The sequence below is a fragment of the Melanerpes formicivorus genome, unplaced genomic scaffold (assembly GCF_026170545.1).
Source record: "Melanerpes formicivorus ecotype bairdi unplaced genomic scaffold, bMelFor1.0.p_v2 SCAF_5, whole genome shotgun sequence".
In the NCBI taxonomy this organism is placed as follows: domain Eukaryota; kingdom Metazoa; phylum Chordata; class Aves; order Piciformes; family Picidae; genus Melanerpes; species Melanerpes formicivorus.
In genome coordinates this window covers 21,911,092-21,932,943 of record NW_027142357.1, presented here as the reverse complement: position 1 = coordinate 21,932,943, position 21,852 = coordinate 21,911,092, and the positions used below count along the sequence as shown (strand labels likewise).

Below are 21,852 nucleotides of genomic sequence, written 5' to 3'. Positions count from 1 at the left end.
AGATCAGGAAAGCTGAAGCCCAAATAGAATTAAATCTGGACAGGGACATCAAGGACAAGAAGAAAAGATTCTATGGGTATATCAATGATAAAAGAAAGACTAGGGAAGAGGTGGACCTTCTCTGGAAAGAAAGAGGTAGACATGGTTACCCAGTATAAGGACAATTCTGAGGTAAAATAGGAAGAAAAAGGAGAAGAATAGAGGAGAGAGAGAAAGAAAGCAAGCAAGCACCACTCCTTGGATCCAATGACATTTTCACAGCCATGGTCCAAGTCCTTCAGTGGCAGGTGTTCATCCCAGCAGGGCCTTCTGTGGTAGATGCAACACACAGACCCTGGTCTTTCCAAATCACCAAGAGACGTGTGCACCAGGCCCCTGCGGTGCAATGTCTGCCACATGGCACTACTCCTGCCACCACAGGAACGATCTCTTTTCATTGTTAAGCTAGCACCTTTCCTCCAGAGCTATTAAGGCCATCACTATGTCCGTTCAAGACCAAGTAGGTCACGCTTTGTTTGAGACAATATAGAATCATACAATGGTCTGGGTTGGAAGGGCCCTTTGAAGGTCATCTAGTCCAAACCCCCCTCCAGTAAGCAGGGACATCCTCAACTAGATCAGGAGTCATTATGGGCTATCATCTGTGCTCTGCCACACACATTCTTTTGAGAAAATAGAGGATTGCTCTATCACACCTATTACTTAAATACTAATTTTTCAAGATCTTATTTGATATGGCAATGGCTCTGGCTGCAGACAGTGCTGGAGCCTGGCATTTGAGATGCAGGGTAGTGGGGACAACTCCTGCATTAGGTGTGAGCTAATCGACTATCTGCTTAACCTGGTGGCCAGACTGAAGGACGAGGTTGCTAGATTTAGAGATGTAAGGGATTGTAGAAGGGTGACGAACCTGAGTAACCAGGCTCTGCAGGCTCCCCCCCAGCAGAGTCTGGTTATCCAAAAAGCAGAAGGGAATGGACGCAGGTTCCTCTCAAAAGATGCAAGGTTAAACCTCCTTGCCTCCCCTCACCTTGGGTTGGAGCAAGTATAACTATAGACATAAAAAAACCCAAATGTATCATGTATTAATTGTTACATGAGAGGAAAACATATACAGATAAATCATATATATTCTACTTACAATATGCAGGGTGTTGTATATGTTTTCTTTCTTCAAGAGAATGCAACCTTTACCCTATTCATTCCCCATTTCCTACTCCCCAGCAATATAATAAAACTTCCTGCCTTATGGAGAGAGGAACAGAGTAGTCAGAGGCTCCTGTTATCCGTATGCACCAATTCTGATTTGTCTTCCCATCCAGAGATTCTTCTCCTGAAGAGATTAACATGAAATTTGATAGCTTTCAGAAATGATTTGAAACCTCAAATAAGAAGAGCAATTGGGACCAATTGTTCAGAACAGTGGAATCTGTCACTCTGCATATAGCCAAGTAGGGTCTGACAGTTCTTTCACTCTCAATTGAGTAACATGAAAGTCAGTAAAGAAATGTTACATAACCTGCCTTGAAGCCCATGTTATTGGAGTTTCCAAGAATTTGAGCAAAACACAAAGAAAACTGTATCTGTTGTATAGAAGACTGAGCTGGCTCTGCTTATCTTCTAAAGTTAGCTCCTCCAGGCTAGGACTGTATCTTTCTACTTTTCACAATATCAAGTGTTCTGCAAGCACTTAACAATTAATAATTAATAGTAAGTAAATGCAAACCTTGTGAAAGGTGCCAGATGGATGTCTCTGGAGAATTATTCTGTCTATTTATATAGAGAATAGCCAAAGCAGCAATGCAGGCTTGTTTGCACTGCCCCACAAATGACCAATACATTTCACAGAGGTTGCTGAAGGACCATCAAATGCTAGAAGTGGGAACTGGATCTTATTATCAATCACCAGAATAACACTTCTCCAGTAAATAAAAGTTTTGTTAGGTACACAAAAAAATATTGCAAGTGTGATCAGGGGAACCGTTACTTGCCAGATGTCTCTTTATGTGCCATAATAAGTGAGTGAAAAGTAACTTGTTTATGTGTTAGCCCTGTAATTTTTATTTCATTTAGCATGTCTTGTCATTTTTTTTTTAAATGCTGAAGAGAATAGAACAGAACAGAACTGTTATAAGATCGAATAGAATAAACCAGGTTGGAAGAGATCTTCAAGATCATCGCATCCAACCTATTATCCAACTCACCTAATCAACTAACTCATGCAACCAAGCACCCTATCAAGTCTCCTCCTGAACACCTCCAGTGACGGTGACTCCACCACCTCCCTGGGCAGCCCATTCCAATGGGCAATCACTCTCTCTGTGTAGAACTTCTTCCTAACCTCCAGCCTAAACCTCCCCTGGCACAGCTTGAGACTGTGTCCTCTTGTTCTGGTGCTGGTTGCCTGGGAGAAGAGACCAACCTCTGCCTGTCCACAACCTCCCTTCAGGTAGTTGTAGAGAGCAATAAGGTCTCCCCTGAGCCTCCTCTTCTCCAGGCTAATCAACCCCAGCTCCCTCAGCCTCTCTTCAGAGGGCTTGTGTTCCAAGCCCCTCACCAACTTTGTTGCCCTTCTCTGGACATGTTCCAGCACATTCTGCTGAGGAACACAGGCATGGTATAAATGGCGGTGGGTAAAATTCTTAGGTAATGCCTACCATCCTCTTTCTCTGTTAAAATAGCCACATGAAAATTTTTTTAAAGAAAACCTGAACAAAGTAGAAGAATACTTAATTCAAGTGCTGTACTTACCAGTAATTCTTTGAATGGCAACAAAAAAAAAAAAAAAAAAAAAAAAAAAAGGAAAGGAAAGGTAAAAAAAAAAAAAAAAAGAAAAAAAATACTTAATCAGAAATTATTTCCCTGTGTCTATGTCATTACACAGCACAAGCGGTTTGCCTTTGCATTGTTTCATAATTAGTAAAACAGCAGGAAACCAAGTTTCCCTCTGTTACAACCACCAAAATCTAAACACTGTCTTTCTCATTAACCAAATCATGGAAAAGATGGGAGGCGTAGGGTAACAATCTATAGAAGTATCCATCAGTTTTTGCATTGAGCCTAGGACAGGGCTGGTGTTGAGGCAGGGAAGAATAACATCAATCTGCCTGAAACAAATTCCTGCAGACCTACTCCCACGTCTGCATACTTTGAGCGTAATGCATTCAGGCACAGAACGGCAGTAATGAATTTAGGTCTAACTATGTCACCAAATGTTGAAGTCACTTGGCATGTCTAGACACTGGCTTTTAGGAAAAGATACAGCACTGCTTGCTACCCTCCCACCATGCTCAAAGTAATGTTTGTCTGCCTTTTTTTACATGCCTGTAACTTCAGGCTTTGTTTAATAGTCATGCAGGAACCACAGCAGTGAATGACTTCACCCACTACACCACCCATCAGCCTGCAGGTTCTTTTAACCACTGTTCTTGGCTCAAGTTACCATGCACTAGCATCTCATTTGGTGGTACTTATAATCAGTCTGCTCTTTTTGCCCTGAAAAAAAAATTTTTAAATCATCAAAATGCAAGCCAAAGGCACATGTCTACCATTCACCTTGAAATATTAAATTCACAGACACTACGCAGTTTTTGTTGTGCTCCCTTTTACTTTGAAAAATATTAGCAGGTTGTTGAGCTTTTTAATATTAAAGTTCATTATTCAATCAGTTCACCTTCCATATGTGGAACAAAAATCACAAAGGCTAAAGAGTTACTATCAGTCTCTGGTCCTACAAATGAAATAAATAGAAATTGCAGGTTATATACTAATTGTTATAATAACACAAAAACTTTCGTAGAATCATAGAATCAATAAGGTTGAAAAGACCTCAGAGATCATCAAGTCCAATCTATCACCCAACATCTCATGACTAACTAAACCATGGCTTCAAGTGCCATGTCCAATCCTTTTTTGAACACTCCAGGGACGATGACTCCACCACCTCCCAGGGCAGCACATTCCAATGGCCAAGCACTCTTCCTGTGAAGAACTTTCTCCTCACCTCAAGCCTTAACCTCCCCTGGCACAGCTTGAGACTGTGTTGTCTTGTTCTGGTGCTGGTTGCCTGGAAGAAGAGACCAACCCCCTCCTGGCTACAGCCACCCTTCAGGTAGTTGCAGAATTAATCCAGTCTTTCTCCATTTTCACTCCAAGAATCTTTATACATTTACTGGGACTGATATCCAAATGAGTTATTTTTTATTATTATTTCTAGAAGGACAGGTAAGACCTAATTTTAAAGCATTTAGGCTTATTTTTATTGGCCATACTCAGGAATCTTGGCACAGAGCCTATAGATGAGGCAGGATGGCTCTATTAATTCTTAGGGGAGTACTGCTTGGATTAAAACTTTTAAAAGGTAAGAAATTGTATTTTTATCTTATTTAAGAGATATATGCAATTATTAAACATACATATTAATTATGTTAAACAATTATTTTCAGATGCAGGTTCTTAAATATTCCTATAAGAAAAAATGGTTATTCAAAGAACTGAATTTATACAAGATTGTTGTCAAAAGTTTTATTCCTGCTTAAAGGTGAATTTCTTGAATTTAATGGTTGATAAGGATTTTGAGGAAAAACATTTCTCATAGTTGCTCACAAATGTGAGATAACACTGTCAGGTTGACTTAAAAAATCACCATCTGAGGATATATACTTGAATTCAGTTTAGGTACAATCAGCTTCCTGATGGCATGACTCAGGCTGGTAGGCTGAGGTAGACAAAAGTGATAAAACGCCAATAAAATGGGGTGGCAAGCTGCTAAAAAGAAAAGCACCTCATGGGACATTATGGATTAATATCATTCTCTGTTATATTACACATTAAGAAGTGATTAAGAATTCATAAATACCTAATTTTGATTCTAAATACCGTAAGAACAACTAGTGTAACAATAATTGAAAAATATTTAAAAGTACTGACTGTATGGTAATAAAAGTGTAAAGATGTACACAGCCAATTTCATTTAAAAAAAATATCATGGAAGTATTTTGCTTCATAAAAAGGCCTCTGGAATTCAAAGACTTATCTTTAATTGAATAAAAACTTCTTAAAAAGAGATTTCTTCTGATCCCTGGCAAACATGACTATGGTAAAGATAAGTTATGCATGACACACTTCCAAGTTATGCAAATCCTGAAGAGGAAATCATATTAATCCCCAGATTTCATGCATTCTTCACTAATCATTTCTTATGCATGCTCAAAATTCAGAAAGGAACCCAACCAAACACATTTATTTTTACATGAGTCTAAAAATTCACAGATCTTCATGGAATAAATAATACAGATAAGTGCAACCAAAAGATGAAAGACACCTTGAAAGTGAATGCAAATTCCCTGAATGGATGACATCTTCTCCTTGACTCAGGATTTTATACAACTACCACATACCAAACTTAGCACACCAATTATCTATGGTAGTTGTTACAATACATTTCATAGCTGAGACTCAAAAATTCTACTCCTGTCTCACCAGGTCACTGCCTCTGCCTTAACTCACCCATCCTGCTGCCATCTCACTGTCAAGGTACCTTTTAATTTAAGACAAAAATAGAATTGTATATGCTACAATTGAGTAATGGTGAAACTCTTCTGCTTGGAACTGGAGCAACATCCTCCTCTTCTAAAACTGAAGTAGCCTATGTTAGCATTCTTTGTCTCTGTGCCCCTCTAGTCATTCATTGTCAAAAAAACAGTGGGTTTGGAAACAAAAAAAAAAAAGCAGAATAAGGACAATCTTAAGGGGTCGCACTATATCTTATTTATGAACTGCATTGTTGTCATACTTCTGTCTAATTATTTCTGGCAAGATTGCATAAGGAGAGATAATTCCCGAGGAGGGCTATAAAGGATCCAGGATTAAAAATCATCTCTCAGAATCAAGTCAAGTTGGTTTACTACACAACTTCTATTTCTCCTGCTGGTAGATGAAGAGACTGGGTGATAAACTAGTATCTACACAAGCAGTAGCCTACTTTGGAGGTGACAAATATAAGGATTGGTGTGACTAAAATGCTGAAAGAATAAGAAAACAGTTTTCTGAAAAGACAAAACCTTGAGGAAAGTAATTCCTGTACTAAAAGTAAAATGACTGAAAGAACAAATCAATACATTTTCCATCACCTATTTGAGGCTTTAAAAATACCTGTAGAAGGCATGGAAAATAAAGCTATGTAAGCAAAAGCTACTCCTGAGTTTATTTTATGTGATTAAACTTAAAGAAGAACATGGCTGTGAGGGGACATATCTATAGTGCTGACAGCAATATGGTACCAGACAACGGTGTGTTTTAAAAATCTTCTTAACAGAACAGGAAGTTAAATAGTGAAGTCAAATTTTAAATATAAGGTGTCCATAGACAATTTGTTCATTAGTCATAAAGCAATGGTGTTGAGTTTCCTTAAATATCTTCTTGGGTCTTTGTTTGCCTGGGTTTTGCTGCTTGCTTTTTATTTTATTTCCCAGCTTTAGTTACTGTCTTTTTGTTTTTTATAAAGGACTATCAGTTTATAACTTAAAATTATGGAAGAGATAATTCAGAAAACATAACATACCATTTTGACTGTTATTTAATCTACAAGCATTGTTTTTGTTTAATCAACAAATATTTGCATAGAGGCAGAGAGAACACAGGGCTGGATTTTGTATAGTCATGCTCTTGAGAATCACAGGATCATGAGAGGACAGTGAGCCAAGTTAGTGATACATAACTTCTGGCTGCTACTAAGCTGCAGACTCAGTGGGAGCTGCTGCTTCACATCTCGGCAAAATCCTGCTGATGAGCAGCCCCTCACTGCTTTAAGAGGCAGCACCCTCTGAGCTTTAACTAGCAGCTGGGTATTATTTTAAATAAATGAGTTAAAAATAAACTCAGCATATACTATTTTAAACCCAAAAAGCATTTTGAGCATTTTAATCGATATTATCTTTGGTGATATGAATAATTGCTATTTTGGCAAAATGAGTTTAACACACAATGTTCAATGGAAATAAAAATAGAATTTTCATTCATATTCCAAAAGTGAAAAGCTACCAATTTAGTTAACAGCTTTCTTGTTATTAAGAAGAGACTATGCCAAGGGCATAGCACATTGTAAAGTGAAAATATACAAGTTTGTGGTTGACCTACACTGCCATTTCAACATAGGATACTTGGGAGGCTGGATCTTGATTTTTATTTCTCATAATATAGGTGCTTTATTTTTTATTTGGTAATTTTATTTCTCTTCTAGAAAGGAAGGAAAAAATCAAGGATTTAGTTCGAGGGACCACCAAGAGATGTCTAAAGCAGAAATTTCACAAATATCACATTAGTATAAAGGGATTGCTTGCTGCTGCCCATGTCCCTTCCAAGCATTTGTACAACCATACAGAGAATTGAATAGTAAAATTGCCTAGGTATAAAAATAAAATTATTTTTCTTCTGAGTTTTTAGTTTCCTGATCTAGTCTGCTGTAGGACAACACATATGGTTGTGCTAACCTAGGGGAAAGAGAAAAGCAGGACTTTTTCTTTCACTTGCATTGCCAGCTTATGGCAGTTAACTATGTTTGTGAAACTATAGCCCAATTTAGACCTTCTATTTGACAGTTAGTAAGGATGAGATGCTTTCAGAGAAGTCAGCTGTCAGAAGTGCTACTGAAACAAAATTCTCAGTGACTCATCAGCACTAGATCTTGCTCACCAAAGAGTTTTCAAGAATTTGAAGGAGGGAATGAGAAAGGCACACATGTATAAAATATACCCAGTTAAATGAAATTACGATTATATGATGACCAGCTTTATAAACATTACAGCTGTCAGTATTACCAATACTATATTCACACTGAATTGGGATATTCAATATTAATACATTAGTTTTCAAGGAAGAAATCTGGAATCCTGGAAAATAATTTGAACTCTATAAAATAAGAGAATAACTTTGCACTGATAATATGCAAAGAATGATGCTTCCTTCCTAAATCACTCAATTTAGTTGTTAAGATTTGACCTTAATTTCTCTGTGTTCCATTTACTGTCTAACAGCTGTGTTAATAAGTCTTATATAAACCCTGAACATTAAAAGTACATAACAGCACTATAAAAAGTTCTTTTATACAACACTTTTGACAAGGCTTTTCTGGAATGCTTTTCATAACTGTGCTGTGAAGGAACTGCTAAATTGACAGTGTATCCTAGCACATTTCTCAGTCACTTGTAATAGACTTCACTTACATTGGAATATATATGTCCCCATGTTTTTAATCCGCTTTGAACATCCAGAACAATTCTGGAATTTCTAAAGGTATTAGGGGACAGCACTAATGAAACCAATGAGGTGACCCAACTCCTCTCCTAGCTAAAAATAACTAAGATTAGGATAGGTTAGTGATTCAAAAATATTGCAAAATACTGCTCTGTGACAGTGTTAATTAATCATGACATATTGACAGTAATTGACTTAGATTATTTTAGACAAATTTGTAATAATCCCTTAATATATAAACAGAGCAGATGCAGCCAGAAGTTGAAAAAATGTTCACATTTTCAGTGGACTAAGGATTTTCTTACAGCATTTTTCTTAAAGGTAAATTAAACAGTGGATTGCCTATAATGCTAGTCATAAACCAGCTCAGACAATTCAGTCTTCAACAGTCTGGGACAGAAGTTCCAACCCAGCTTAATTTTCCTTTGTGTTTATCCCTGCTCTGCCCACTGCCTTGTGACCTTTTGAAATAAGTTGGTAGTTCTCTTTAGTTCCCATCTCTTCCCTCATTTTCCTCATTTCACACTCTGGTAAACAGTTAAGAGCAGAAAACTCTGTTTAAGAAACCCCAGCTCACCCACAACGGAGTTTGTCAGTTTGTCTTTCAAGGCTTTCACCACAATGTGCAAGGTGGAGGAATGATTTGATAACTGCTATGCTATCACAGACAGACATATTGAAGGACTAAGATGCTATGTTCAAATATGTACTTTTCTACCTGCTTGGAAAATATCATGACTTATCCCATGCATCCATAATGAACGTGCTGGGAAAAATCAGAAAGCAATAGACTAGTCAATCTCTCATCCAGGGAATCAGCTAAGCCTTAGATAAGTTTGATGCTACATTTGATAGCTTTTTGATATCAAAGGTGCCTCAAGGCTTCACATCACTGTGAAGGCCAGCAGCTGGTGATCCCAAGGAAGGTTTTCCAGACCAGGCTATTTTAAGGTTGTGTTTTGTTTCAAAGTTAAAAAAAGAAAAAAACAAATTACTCTAGAGTGTCTTCTATCTCCATGAGGGAGTGCTGAGTACTAAGCATCTGATTTTTAAAGAATACATACATAAAGCTATAGGTTTGGGGATTTGTTTGGGATTTTTTTGTTTGGTTGGTTTGTTTTGTGGAATACAATTATCTATAAAACCTAAAATATTTCAAATTGTTGCTATTTTCCTCCCCCTAAATATCAGTGTCTTCTTTCTTCACTGTAACATTTATTATAATTGCTGCTGTAGTCTATTTGCTAATGAGGTGACCTACCAGCATTTATTGGTGCTGTCACATATGAAGTAACTGCTACAACTGATCCAATTATTCTTCAGCTCCACTATTTGAACCATCTGTTGCAGGAAATTGTCTTCTGGCCTTCCTGCTTGAAAGGCAGCTCTTGTCTCTTCTAGACTGGGAACAGAGCAGAAAGAAGAAAGAAAAGAGTTGGAGACCACATTATACTTTACTAGAGCTGCCTGAAAGTCAGAAGGGAAAAGAACCTATGTATAGAGTAACAGGTGTAGGCTCTTAGACATGGCACTACAATGTATGTACAATGTATGTACAGATGTATTGATCACATCATATCAAATGGGTGGTATATGAATTTTGAGACTGTTAAAATTTTTCTCAGATGTTATATGTATCTCAAAAAATCAGTAATTCTTCACATGTGGAGAGAAGTAGTATCAGAACTGAGGCAGGTAAAGAACTTACATTAAATAATTTAATCCACTATTTGGTTCAATTACAATTCCATTCTAATATATCTTTTCACTAGATTTGCTATCCTAAAATCAAAACTTGGAAGCTAAGAAAGAATATGGGCATCTGAAATAGAATTTGAGATGTAGCACTCTATAGTATGCCAGCTACCACTGTATCCAAAAACGTGCTTATTGAGCACTTGAACAAAATGTGCTATACCTTGTTTAAATTCCTTGTTCAGCCAAAGGGGAGTGCATTTCAAATAGAAACTTAGAGCATAAGTCTATGAGAAAATTCATATGGAGAATGACAGACTTTGGATTACATTTTTACACAGGACCTGAAAACTGCTTTTGGTTGTCAAAATACTTTAAGATTTCCTTTACAAGTCTTTTGAACCTGGCATCACCTATGCACAGCTGCTGCCCTCATCTTTATAGATACAGCACTTCTGTTGTATGAGCAGACCTAACCCTCATGGGAACTTTCAACAGTCACTTGTGTTCAAGCATCTTCATTCACCTCACATCAGCCTGAATTTTCATGTGAAATCTTTATGTCATGCAAAGGAAATGATAGCAAACAGGGAAAGAGAACTTGGAGTACAAAGAGGTAGCAAGTACGATGGAAGTTGAGTCTGCTTATTCTCCTATTAGACTCTATAATGACAACAGAATTTTATGTAACAATAGATATGAATAAATAGGGTACATATACCTAAATATTCTTTGGATATTAAGGATGCATAAAGTAATTTTTGCTCCTGAGTTTTCTCTCTGATCACAGAAGAAAACAGATTCACTTGTGCCAAGATAACCATTTCTAATCATACTTTGCTGCAGATTTTTCTCACTGCCATGTTCTTTCATACAATCTTTGAGAGTGAATCAACTTCCAATTAACTCCTGCAGAAGAATTTGTATTAAACTGTCAGCAGTATCTGCACTGTAGTTTCTTTTTCTGTCATCAGTTTTTCTATGTACCTTTTTGCAGTTTCCTGTGTTTGAAGCTCTCCTTATAAAGGGTAGAATTCAATTATAAAATAAAAGTTTTAATCCTAAAATACAAATCATGTTAATGTTATGCTCATATCTGCCACTGGATACTATCCTTTCAATATAAACATTCCCACTTTGAGGTTTTTTAATTTTTGCATAAAAGCATCAAAATTCTAAAGGATTATTGTAACATGGCAGGTAAATGAAATGTCAAGTAAGTGCTTTTCGAGTGAATGAGAAAGCAAGAGCAGTAAAGCTGGTGAGTTCACATGACTCTTGAGCATTACTCTTGGATGTGCATGCAGCTCCAGAAAGGCTTTCAGGAGCCTGCATTTATCTGCCCACCTACTGATGTCCACATAAATCCCATCCAGTTTTCAATTTTACACAGAGCATGAGCAGCTGCATTCCATTTGTATAAATAAATGCACTAGTATTTGCACAAATGCTGAATAAATTTTTATACATCATGCTTGACAACCATTAAGGTCATCAAGAAGTTTAGAGCAGAGATTCACAATACTTATTATTGGAGAGTGTATTTTAACATTTTGCCTGCCTGAAACCATGAATGGGATCATCATTACTACAGTCCAGTTTGCCTTATGTGGCAGATGCTGTTTTCACAAAACATTATCCACAGATATTAATGCAAGTACTGCTGCAGAATATGGGCATATAGCTACTGTAGAGTTTAGCAATCAAAAAGTACCATGTGACAGGGGTTGCTATGGTATCTGCAAGCATGACATTTTTACAAAGCAGTACTCCAAGAGCCATACAGCATGTAATTCTCTGACCAATTTTGAACATGAATGCTACAGATACTTACTACTTAGTAAATGAAAAGAGTTTATTGCATTCTGGTTCATATATCTGTTTTCTGAAAACCATATTGTGGGTTTTGGTGGTTTTTTGTTTCTTTTTTTTTGCAGCTGTCAGATTCTACAAAGGTTATTATCAAGATTGCTGTTAAAGAGAAAGTAACATGCTTTTAAGACAATAGAAAATGTAAGTGCAGAGCACGTCTGGCACTGTTGGTTTTGATTGCTATAAATTGTTTATGAAGTGTCATTCCTTATTTTCATCAAAGGCTTTTCTTGCAGCAGAGATGATGCGTGCTTCAGCATGCAATTTCCCCTCTCTGGAGGGACGAGAATGTGCCGCAGTTTACTTTGCTTGGGTTACACTGCAGTATATATTTTTAAATATTTTTTTTAAGCCAAGCATTAGGATCTGTCTATTTCACTGTGCAGCTGCTCTGACTGATCAGCAAGGAAAAATAAAATATGCTAGGTAACTGCATGATGTATCACATAGACGAAGTCTATTTGTGCTCAGAGAATAAAAGAGATAGGTACCATCCCCCACTGAAAATGATGTTACTAATGCAGAGGTTTACGAGCTATTAAATATTCCTACACTGCAGATATTTTAGATCATTTCTCCTGAAGCATTCTAAAGTTAGATAAGACTTTCTCAATATACAGTATAGAAGGGCTATCATACAAATTTTCTACAACAGAAAAAAAATATGCATTTTTTAGTAATACATCATGTTATTTATGACTTTGCTATGAAAACAAGGCAGGTATTTTTGTATGTGATTCTTTTTGGAGGTTGGGATGTTTCACGGGTGCTCCATGAATTAAATCAATAATACCTATTATTGAAAGTGAAGCTAAAGCTATCTGTGGAATTCCCCAGTGCATCAACACCCTCCAGCTATGTTTTAGTAAGCTCAGATAATTGTGGTAGTTCTTAAGCAATGTGGTGTCAGTTCTGAATATATATGGTCGCATGCCATACAGAAACTTAAACCCCAAACCTGCTAGTCTAGTCACAAAAGTATTACCAGCAGACCTTTTTTTGCACAATGAACAGAATGATCACATTGTAGCGTTGCTAGTTAGGGAGAATAAAACAAGTGTAACATCTACAAATTCTCCAGAGAGCTGTAAGCTATATCCCATGCCTCTAATTTGCATTTCTTGGTTCTTGCTGTGGCTGCAGACACCAAGCATGCACTGCCACCAGCTGGCAGGCACTTGGTCCCGCTGCTGGGTGCAAGCAGGCTTAGTGGCTGTCTACAAACACTATGCTAACAATTAAGAGTGATGCTCTTTTCATAGAATCATAGAATTGTTAGTGTTAAAAGAGACCTCAAGGATCATTTAGTTCCAATCCCCCTGCCATGGGCAGGGACACCTCACACTAGATCAGGTTACTCAGAGCCACATCCAGACTGGCCTTCAAAACCTCCAGGGATGGGACTTCTACCACCTCCCTGAGCAACCTTTTCCAGGGTCTCACCATCCTCAGGGCGAAGATTTTCTTCCTAACATCCAATCTGAATCTACCCATTCCTATTTTTTTTTTTTTTTTTCATTCCCCCTAGTCCTATCATTACCTGACCCCCTATAAAGTCTCTCATCAGCTTTCTTGTAGGCACCCTTAAGATACTGGAAGGCCATAATAAGGTCTCCTCTGATTAGTCCCAACTCCCTTAGTCTGTCCTCATAGGAAAGGTGCTCCAGCCCTCTGATCATCCTTGTGGTCGTTCTCTGGACACATTCCAGCACATCCAGATCCTTCCTGTAATGGGGGCTCCAGAACTGGATGCAGTACTCTAGGTGGAATGTATTTATGGTACTCAGCAACATACACATCTGTTAAAAATAATACGAACAACCCCCAGAACACATTTCACGTCTCTTTACTACAAAAAACAAGTAACGAATATCCTACCTCTTCCCTCTGCCATCTTTCTCCAGTCTTACAGTACAAGTAATTTTGTGTGCTGGATGCAAAAGTCTTCTTAGAAGGCAAATATAGTTTGGTTGCAGAGTTGAACAAGGCCATGATTAAAAAAACCCAAACAACAGAAAACATTTCTCCTTTTATGTACTAATATATTATGGTGGGTTTTTTTTTGTTTGTTTTTAATTAAATTTTTTTGAGGCACAGTTTGAGGGGGTGGATGTGGTTGTGAGGGTGAACGAGGGGGTCGATGGCACCTTCCTAAAATACATTTGCATTCATGAGTGGGTAAGAAAATATTAAGAAAGCTGGTTTCTGAGAAAATATAGAGAGCCTTTCTTATTAATTTTTCATCCTCAGTGAACTAGGACAGTAAGAGTGCAGTGTCTTCCTGTTCTAGGTATTTTGCTTAATGCTTCGCATACTGACATATGACTGACCCATTATGCCAAAACATCTTACACTGACATTAAAACATGTATATATTTTATACCTGCAGGTTAAGAGGGAAGACTGCAAGAAAAAGTGTGTCTTCCATAAAGGTAAATTACTTTCAGGTATAACAGAGTATTTAAAAGAAATATAAAAGAATACAAGTTTATTTGAATATATACATTTGAAATCTGCAAGTACATTACCCTTATTGCAAAGGACCAAAGATTTTAGAATTTGAGTGAACAAAAATGGAGAGTGACTTCAGCTGAACTATGGTTTCAATAAACAACTTCAATTATGGATATTTTAAAGCTCAGAATTATTTCATAAATGGCCTTATATACTAAGGTACACCACCATGTCATGCTTCTTCCATATAGAATTTTTAAGTTAACTATGTATCTGTCCAGCACTGACTTAAACCAAATTTGTTCTTTAAACAGTAATACAAGCATATGATGAAGATCTTTTTTTAAAAGGCATTTGTATTATTACTCTGTGTAACTGTTAGCAACTAAAATATTTTTTAAAATAACTATTGTGGATTTTTAAGGAGGAAATTTCATATCAGGCATAGTTACTAAAAAAATATACGTTGGTTTTCAAAACACAGTATAGCTGAGGCTTTTTTCCTGTTGTCTATATGGACCAAGTATACTCTTTACAACAGAAATGAGAATGGAAAAAAATTGCATTACTTACTTCATACAGAGGTCCACTGGTGCACTCCCTGCCCCATATCTTGCCAGGGATCATGCCTATTAGGCTCATCAGGTGCCTAAAAACAGCTGTGGACATTATTGCCTCTAATAAGTACTTTTAACTTCTCTGGGCAAGCCCAGCCATCTTGTTGGGTGACAGGATTAAAGTGACAGGATTAAACTGACTCCATTACCCCCCTGTAGGACTATTCCAGTGACATATCCTAGACCACTCACCCCAGGGTGAGCAGTGTCTTCTGGAGTTGCTGCTCACCAAAAATGTGGAGACATAATCCGCCAGATGACATCACAGTTGCCCAGGCAACTCATAAAAGACTGGCAAACCCCCAGATAGTTGCAATTTTCTGAATTCTAGAAAACTTCCTCTGATCAGGACAACATAAGCATTTTATCTAAAAGGTGACAAGCTGATATTAATATAAGTCATAAAGCAATATTTGATCTAGATGTCTAAAACTTACTGCATCATCATTAAAGTGGTTCCCCCATAATTTAACCAGTCATTACATGCTCATCTGTGTAAATTTCGTATGAAAACAAGACAAAGACTAAAATGTCCATAAAAAGGTTATCTTTATTCTTTTGGGTTGTTAGCAATGTAGTTAGTTTTGGTAAAACAAATTTCTGCATGCAGTTCACCATTATACTGTGAGCCAATAGTTTCTGGAAAAGCAAGAGCCCATCCATATTCTAATTCTTCCATAAGAAATACAAAGTATTCCACTGTCCATTACACAAGTTCCCAATTCATTCTCATGAAGAAAGATTTTGAATAACAAATTATACGTAAAGCACTTCTACTGCAGTATGAATCAAGAAAAGCTGACAGTGGGGAAATACATGACTAATATTACCCTGAAAACTGGCAGACTGGATTATAATTTTGAAAGAAACCCTCCTATCTTGTTTCACAGACGAAGATCTACTTACTGATCAGTAAAAGAACTGCACTGTCCATTTCTTTGAAAATTATTGTGGTGGGTTTATGTTTAATATAATTAGCAGAACATTACAATTACCAATTCACATTGTATCTTCAGTTTCCTAACAGCAAAGTGTCACAGACAGACAGCAATAAAAAATATTAACAGAAAGTTATGTGTAGTTTCTTATAATAAGTAGGAAATGCTTTAAAATAAAACTGTTTTCAAAGTAACAATAATAGATCAATAGACACATATTACAAAAGTCTTTTTCTAGCCCCATATTTATGCAAGATATTTATCCTGTGTGGCCTGGTTAATTCCTGCATATTTGCTGATTACAAAACTCAGACAAACTCAGACCTGTAAGAGCAGCAAGCTATTGCTTACTGGTATGAGGAATGATGGTCTTGTTGAACAGTTTTTTGCTTTTTACCACTCACATTTCTTCCTGTCTTCAACAGCACATTTCTTCCTGACTTCAACAGCAGTATGATAATTAGCAGCAAGCATGCATCAGTCAAAGCTTCCCAATTATTTGGGAGTATTACAGAATATATTATCTATTGAAACCTTATAAGCTATACTTACTAGGGTACATATGTGACTCAATAACAGTACTTAGGTCATTGTCTCTGTTCAAACAGGCACTACTGCATAAAACAATTGATTAAATAACACAGGATATTTTACTTACAAATATGGTGTCAGTCGATGCTTAAAAAAAAATAAATCATTTAAACTGCAGTGCAAGACAAAGCTGCTTTAATACACCCTTTTGATCATCTCAGCTTCCTGTGGAAGATTGTATTACACACAGTGGAAATCTGACAACAGTGCCATGGGAGGCCAAAACCACCTTTGGTGTATGTACTTTGAGTCTGGCAGGCCTCACCCTTCCAAAATAAGAAAACTTAAGTGTGAGGTGTACATTATGATACTATTTATCCCAAAGGTACTTTGTTATCAACCTATGCATGTAGCATTGTTTATTTTTCTAAATAGGATATATTTATGTTAAATAAGAAGTGTAGAAACAGATTTTGGAATGAAATATGGAAGCCACTCGTGTAATTTTAAGGTATATAGTTAAAAAAAGAAAAAACACTACCACTTCTTTTATTTCAGTAATTCCATGCAGGCACAATTTGGCATTGTATCTATTCTGTGAAAAGAACTATTTAAATCTCTCAGGAATTTTGAGATATCTTGGACTGTGAAATAACTTTTTTTCATAGTTCCAAGTTTTTCAAAACAGAAGTTGTGTGTGTAGTATCATTTCTTTATTTTACTATGTCTGAAATGGACAGTATAACAAATTAAGAATTACTAGAAAAATATTAAACAAGCATATTAAAACCAAGAGACTAAAGTACAAATTTCTTTTCTGTGAAAATCAATCACTTCTCTATGTATATTCTGCGGTTTTACTATCATTTGAGGTTGATTTTATCTAGATCCTGAGGTTCAATAACCTGGAATCTTGGGTTTCTGCGTTAAGAAGTAACTTGAAGATAACTATGTTAACATTGCAACGGCATAATCATATTTTCCTAACATTTGTGTTCCTCTGCAAGGGTATTTAGGATTTTTCCTCAGCACAGCAGAATTACATATATATATATATGAACTAAAGCAAATGAGATCAGGAAAAGAATTGCCACGCATAGAGCATATGTAAAAGATGAAATGAACACTGTGCATACACTTATTACACAAAAAAAAAAGACTTCTTAGGACTGGTGATTTTGCACTCCATTAAGGGTTCCTACAGTCCAAGTACAAATTTTGTTTCTACTCTTAATTAGCGCCAGCTGCAAGTTTGCTTCCCTGCTACAGAGTCTACTAGCAAAGAGTCATTGTGTTGATACAGGCACTGACAGCAGCAGTGGATAACTAGGTAAAAACTTTTGATTTTGGCATAATCCTCCAATAAGAATGCTATTGATAAAAATGCCATCTTCTCAGGCTTGTCAACATTCACCATGGACAACCTCTGACTTCTATTTTTTATTTCCTTTTCTGTCTTTCCCCTTGTCTTCTTTTTCTGATTTGTCATCTTCACATTTTTCTTTTTCTGGTTTTGTTACACTGTCATAAGAAGGTGGAGATGTGGTGGGTGCAGACATACCCATTTTCTCTGGAGGAGAATTTTCACTTAGCTTACCAACAAACGTATCTTTTCTTGTAAGCAGATCAACCCCATCTTTCTGATACATAAATGAAAGTTTCTTTACTGATTGCCTTAAAAGATAACGTCTATAAGCACGCTGAATGATAGTAGCAGACACTTCCTCCTGTTTTCGTTTCAATGTGGTTGTAATTGGTTCATAGGAGACTTTGGAAGGATTGGCTGCCATGAACCGATCTTCCATTTGTACTCTGAGGGTGTCCATCTCATCACTTTCCCCCAGAACACGTTTTGTGAAAGCAAACAAGATGTCAAGGCAGTGAATTCTGTCACCGCTTACCATGGGTAGATCCATTGCAATAAGTTGAACTGTATTTGGTTTTGGTATATTAAGAGGAGGATCCAGAGAAGCTGCAAAATCAGAGAGTTTGCTATATTCTATGAATTGTGTTACACCTGGATCATATTTTTCCCAAACCTCATAGAACATCTCAAAGTCATCCTCACTCAAGGGCTCAGCACTTTCTTCAGTCGCAACACTGAAGTTCTCCAAAATCACAGCAATGTACATGTTCACCACTACCAGAAATGATATGATAATGTAGCTGACAAAGAAGAAAATCCCAACAGAAGGATTGCCGCAGTCACCTTTCATGGAGCTCCCCGGATGAACTTTGTTAGGGTCACAGTCTGGCTCCCCACTGTTAAGAATTGGGGCTAGCAAACCATCCCAGCCAGCAGATGTGGTAATTTGGAACAGGCAGATCATGCTGTTGCCAAAAGTTTCAAAGTTGAACATGTCATCTATACCAGCTTCCTTCTTAACATAGGCAAAGTTGGACATGCCAAAAATCGCATAGATAAACATGACCAGGAACAGCAACAGCCCAATGTTGAACAAAGCAGGAAGAGACATCATCAAGGCAAAAAGCAGAGTACGGATGCCCTTAGCACCTTTAACGAGGCGCAGGATTCGACCTATTCTGGCAAGTCGGATGACTCTGAATAGTGTGGGGGACACAAAATATTTCTCAATCATCTCAGCTAAGAACATACCTGTAAAAAACAAACAAAAAAATTAAAATGATAGCACTTGATTGCAGATTACATTTTTCACAACAAAGTCTGAATCATTACCCATGGAATTAGTGGAAATTATAATTAGAGATAAATTTTATCTACTATGGGTAATTTTACCTTTTTTCACAGCACTCGGTGGGGCAGGGGCAGAGAGAGCATTCAAACTGATATAGAAATATCAAGAAAGTTATTACTCTAAAGTATCTTTTAATTTCCTAAATAATGAGGAGAAATTAAAATAGTTTCCTCTAATATTTGAAACTTGACAGAGAAAAAGCACATAATACATGTCGTACTACATTTTTAATACAAGAATTTCTTACCTATTATTGAAAGAATAACCACCACAAAATCAAAAATATTCCAGCCAATGGTGAAGTAATAATAACGGAGTGAGAACAGTTTGAAGACACATTCTCCAGTGAAAAGGACAACAAAGACCAAGTTAATCCAGTATAAAATATCTTGCATCAGTTTACTCTGGTCATCTGTTTCTATCATCATTGTAACCATGTTAAGACAGATCAGAACCATAATGACGATGTCAAATGCTTGCTTTGTTACAATATCAAACACCAGACCTTGCAATTTGTTCTGAGGGGAGAAAAAAGAAAAGGTGATAGTATCTTGTATATAATGAATATCCTTTTCCTCCCTCCCATTTCATTCTTTTTCCCCCAAAATACAGAAACGAGCAAAAGGCTGGCAAATCTAAGAAAAACCACTGTCAAGCAACTTCATTTGCCAGCTCTAAATTTTACCCTCAAAACCCAACAGGCTTCTATTTCTTCAGATTCTTTAATTCTCTACTTCCTCAAGCATAATAAATATGAGAGATTTTTCCTGCAGAACAGAAGTATGCACGTTTCAATTCAGAACAAAGAACTAACTGGAATTAGGCTTAAACCATTTTAGAGTTGAGAATTTTTTTGATAGTAAATGTTCTGCTGCAATTTCTTCCCAAAAGTAGATGATACAATAGCAGCACACTTTCTTACCGCTGGTCTAGGTATAGGTTTCTGTGGTTTCTTGGATCCCAGCTTCTTCATTGCATTGTAGTATTTCTTTTGCTCTTCTGTCATGAAAATGTCTTGACCTCCAAGGTAAAATCATAAAAACAAAACTGATTACAGCCAAGCTTTTAAATCCATTAATTCATGGCATTGCAGAGCATGGGCTTTATGAATCATGTATTCGTTCTAATACATTATTACCAACCCCAAAATACCATAATTATATCAAAAATTGTTAAAATATCTTACAAGTCATGATGAAAAATTAAAAAACCCCAAGGAACAGAGAAAACCCATGTAAATTCTATCAATTTGTTATTAAAAAGACCAACAACCCCTACCTGATTAATTCAACTAAATGTGTACAAAAAAACCCTTGTAAAATATACATTCCACAGATACTTATAAATCTAACATCACAAACACTGAGCTGGGGATTTCTTCTGCTGCCTCAGTGATGAAATGACTAGCAAGAGTGAACAAGTCATCTTTGTCTATAGGGATAATATCTGTCTTAGGATGAGGTCCTCCTTATATGCCTTTGTAGACCAAAATGGTTAGGAATTTGACAGCCATTGGAATACTTTCTTCCATCATAGGAACCAATGTAACTAAAGCAGGATACAGACAAGGACCAAAGAAACACACAGAGCTTAACTACACAGGGACAGTACATTGCACCATGAGGTCTTTCCCTTTCAACATTTCCCAAAACTGAGATCTCTCAATGGTGTGAAGGCAGAACAAAGACCAAAATAAATATTACTGCTTGGTAGCCACACACTGCATGATCTGCACATTTCTATGATGACAGGCACACTCTAAATTCAAAAGTCAGGTGACTAATGTTTGCTAATTTGCTACATGAAGCTGAAGAAAAGCATGTACATACAATTTTCCACAGACTAATTGTTTGTCCTTTGTGATAGCTGCAATATCTGAATTTCCTGGTGGCAGGTCTGACAGTAACAAATGTACAAGGGGTGTATACCACACTGTCAGAACAAGCCCTTTAGCAGTAACCTTTCTCTGCCTTGACTCATAATGACTACTGTAGACAGTGCCTGTCAGATGAATGTAATAGAACTTTTAATAATCTCATTACTGAGTAAGGTCACCTTATTATATACAGACTGCCAAAAATGCCAGTAGCGTGTATAGAATCTTAGTTTTTCTCTCCAAGGATAAGACACTGAACCATATTCCTCTTAATCACTGGAAGCCCCTGATCTTCACTCCAAGGGAGGCACAAATATCTTGGAGGATGATGAACATGTTATCAAGCTTGGAACCACAAACCCATCCTTTCTTTTATATGGGGGCTGCAATAACAGACTCAAAGTGTTTGAAGAAGCAACATATGAAGCTGAATACTTCAATCTCAAGTGGAAAGAGATACTGGAGTTTCCACTGCAGTAAGTGCAGGAATATTTTTTTCAATGCAATGAATCAAATTTGACAAACAATCTAGAAACACAAATGAAGAAATTATGTATTGCCTTTCTATTATTTAGCTCATTTGAAAAAAAAAAAAATACTCCAGTATGATTCTGTTTCAAAGATGTATGGAAAAATAAGGTTATTGTAGACCTTAGACAGTATTTATAGTTCAAACTCTAAGCAGCAATTTGCCTTTGTAGTCTGCATTTTAATCTGTTTAAATGCTCCTGGAGTTCTTGACACAATCATATGTTCATTTGAATAACAGAAACAATTTCAGCTGAGAAGAAATACATTTTCAAACACCAAAAAAAAATGTCTCTCTCTTGAAAATTCTCTACTAACTCAGGAAACTCTCTAATCTTATAATACAGAGAAGTATTTTCACCATTCAGCTT

General features: G+C 36.7%; 1 protein-coding gene and 1 long non-coding RNA gene across 5 annotated transcripts in view; one reads left to right on the top strand and one right to left on the bottom strand.

Moving 5' to 3' along the window:
* LOC137441338 (uncharacterized) overlaps positions 1-21,852 on the top strand; it is a 91,319-nt gene that overhangs the window by 13,522 nt on the left and 55,945 nt on the right. The window lies entirely within an intron of this gene.
* LOC137441334 (sodium channel protein type 2 subunit alpha-like) overlaps positions 15,446-21,852 on the bottom strand; it is a 43,676-nt gene continuing 37,269 nt past the window's right edge. For all 4 annotated transcript variants that reach the window (XM_068138707.1, XM_068138708.1, XM_068138705.1 and 1 more), the window contains 3 exons: positions 20,000-20,104; positions 19,325-19,595; positions 15,446-18,977 (listed from right to left, as the gene is read on the bottom strand). In XM_068138707.1, coding sequence (XP_067994808.1) covers positions 17,794-18,977; positions 19,325-19,595; positions 20,000-20,104 — 1,560 coding nt within the window. In that variant the 3' untranslated portion in view covers positions 15,446-17,793. The remainder of the gene's footprint in view (positions 18,978-19,324; positions 19,596-19,999; positions 20,105-21,852) is intronic.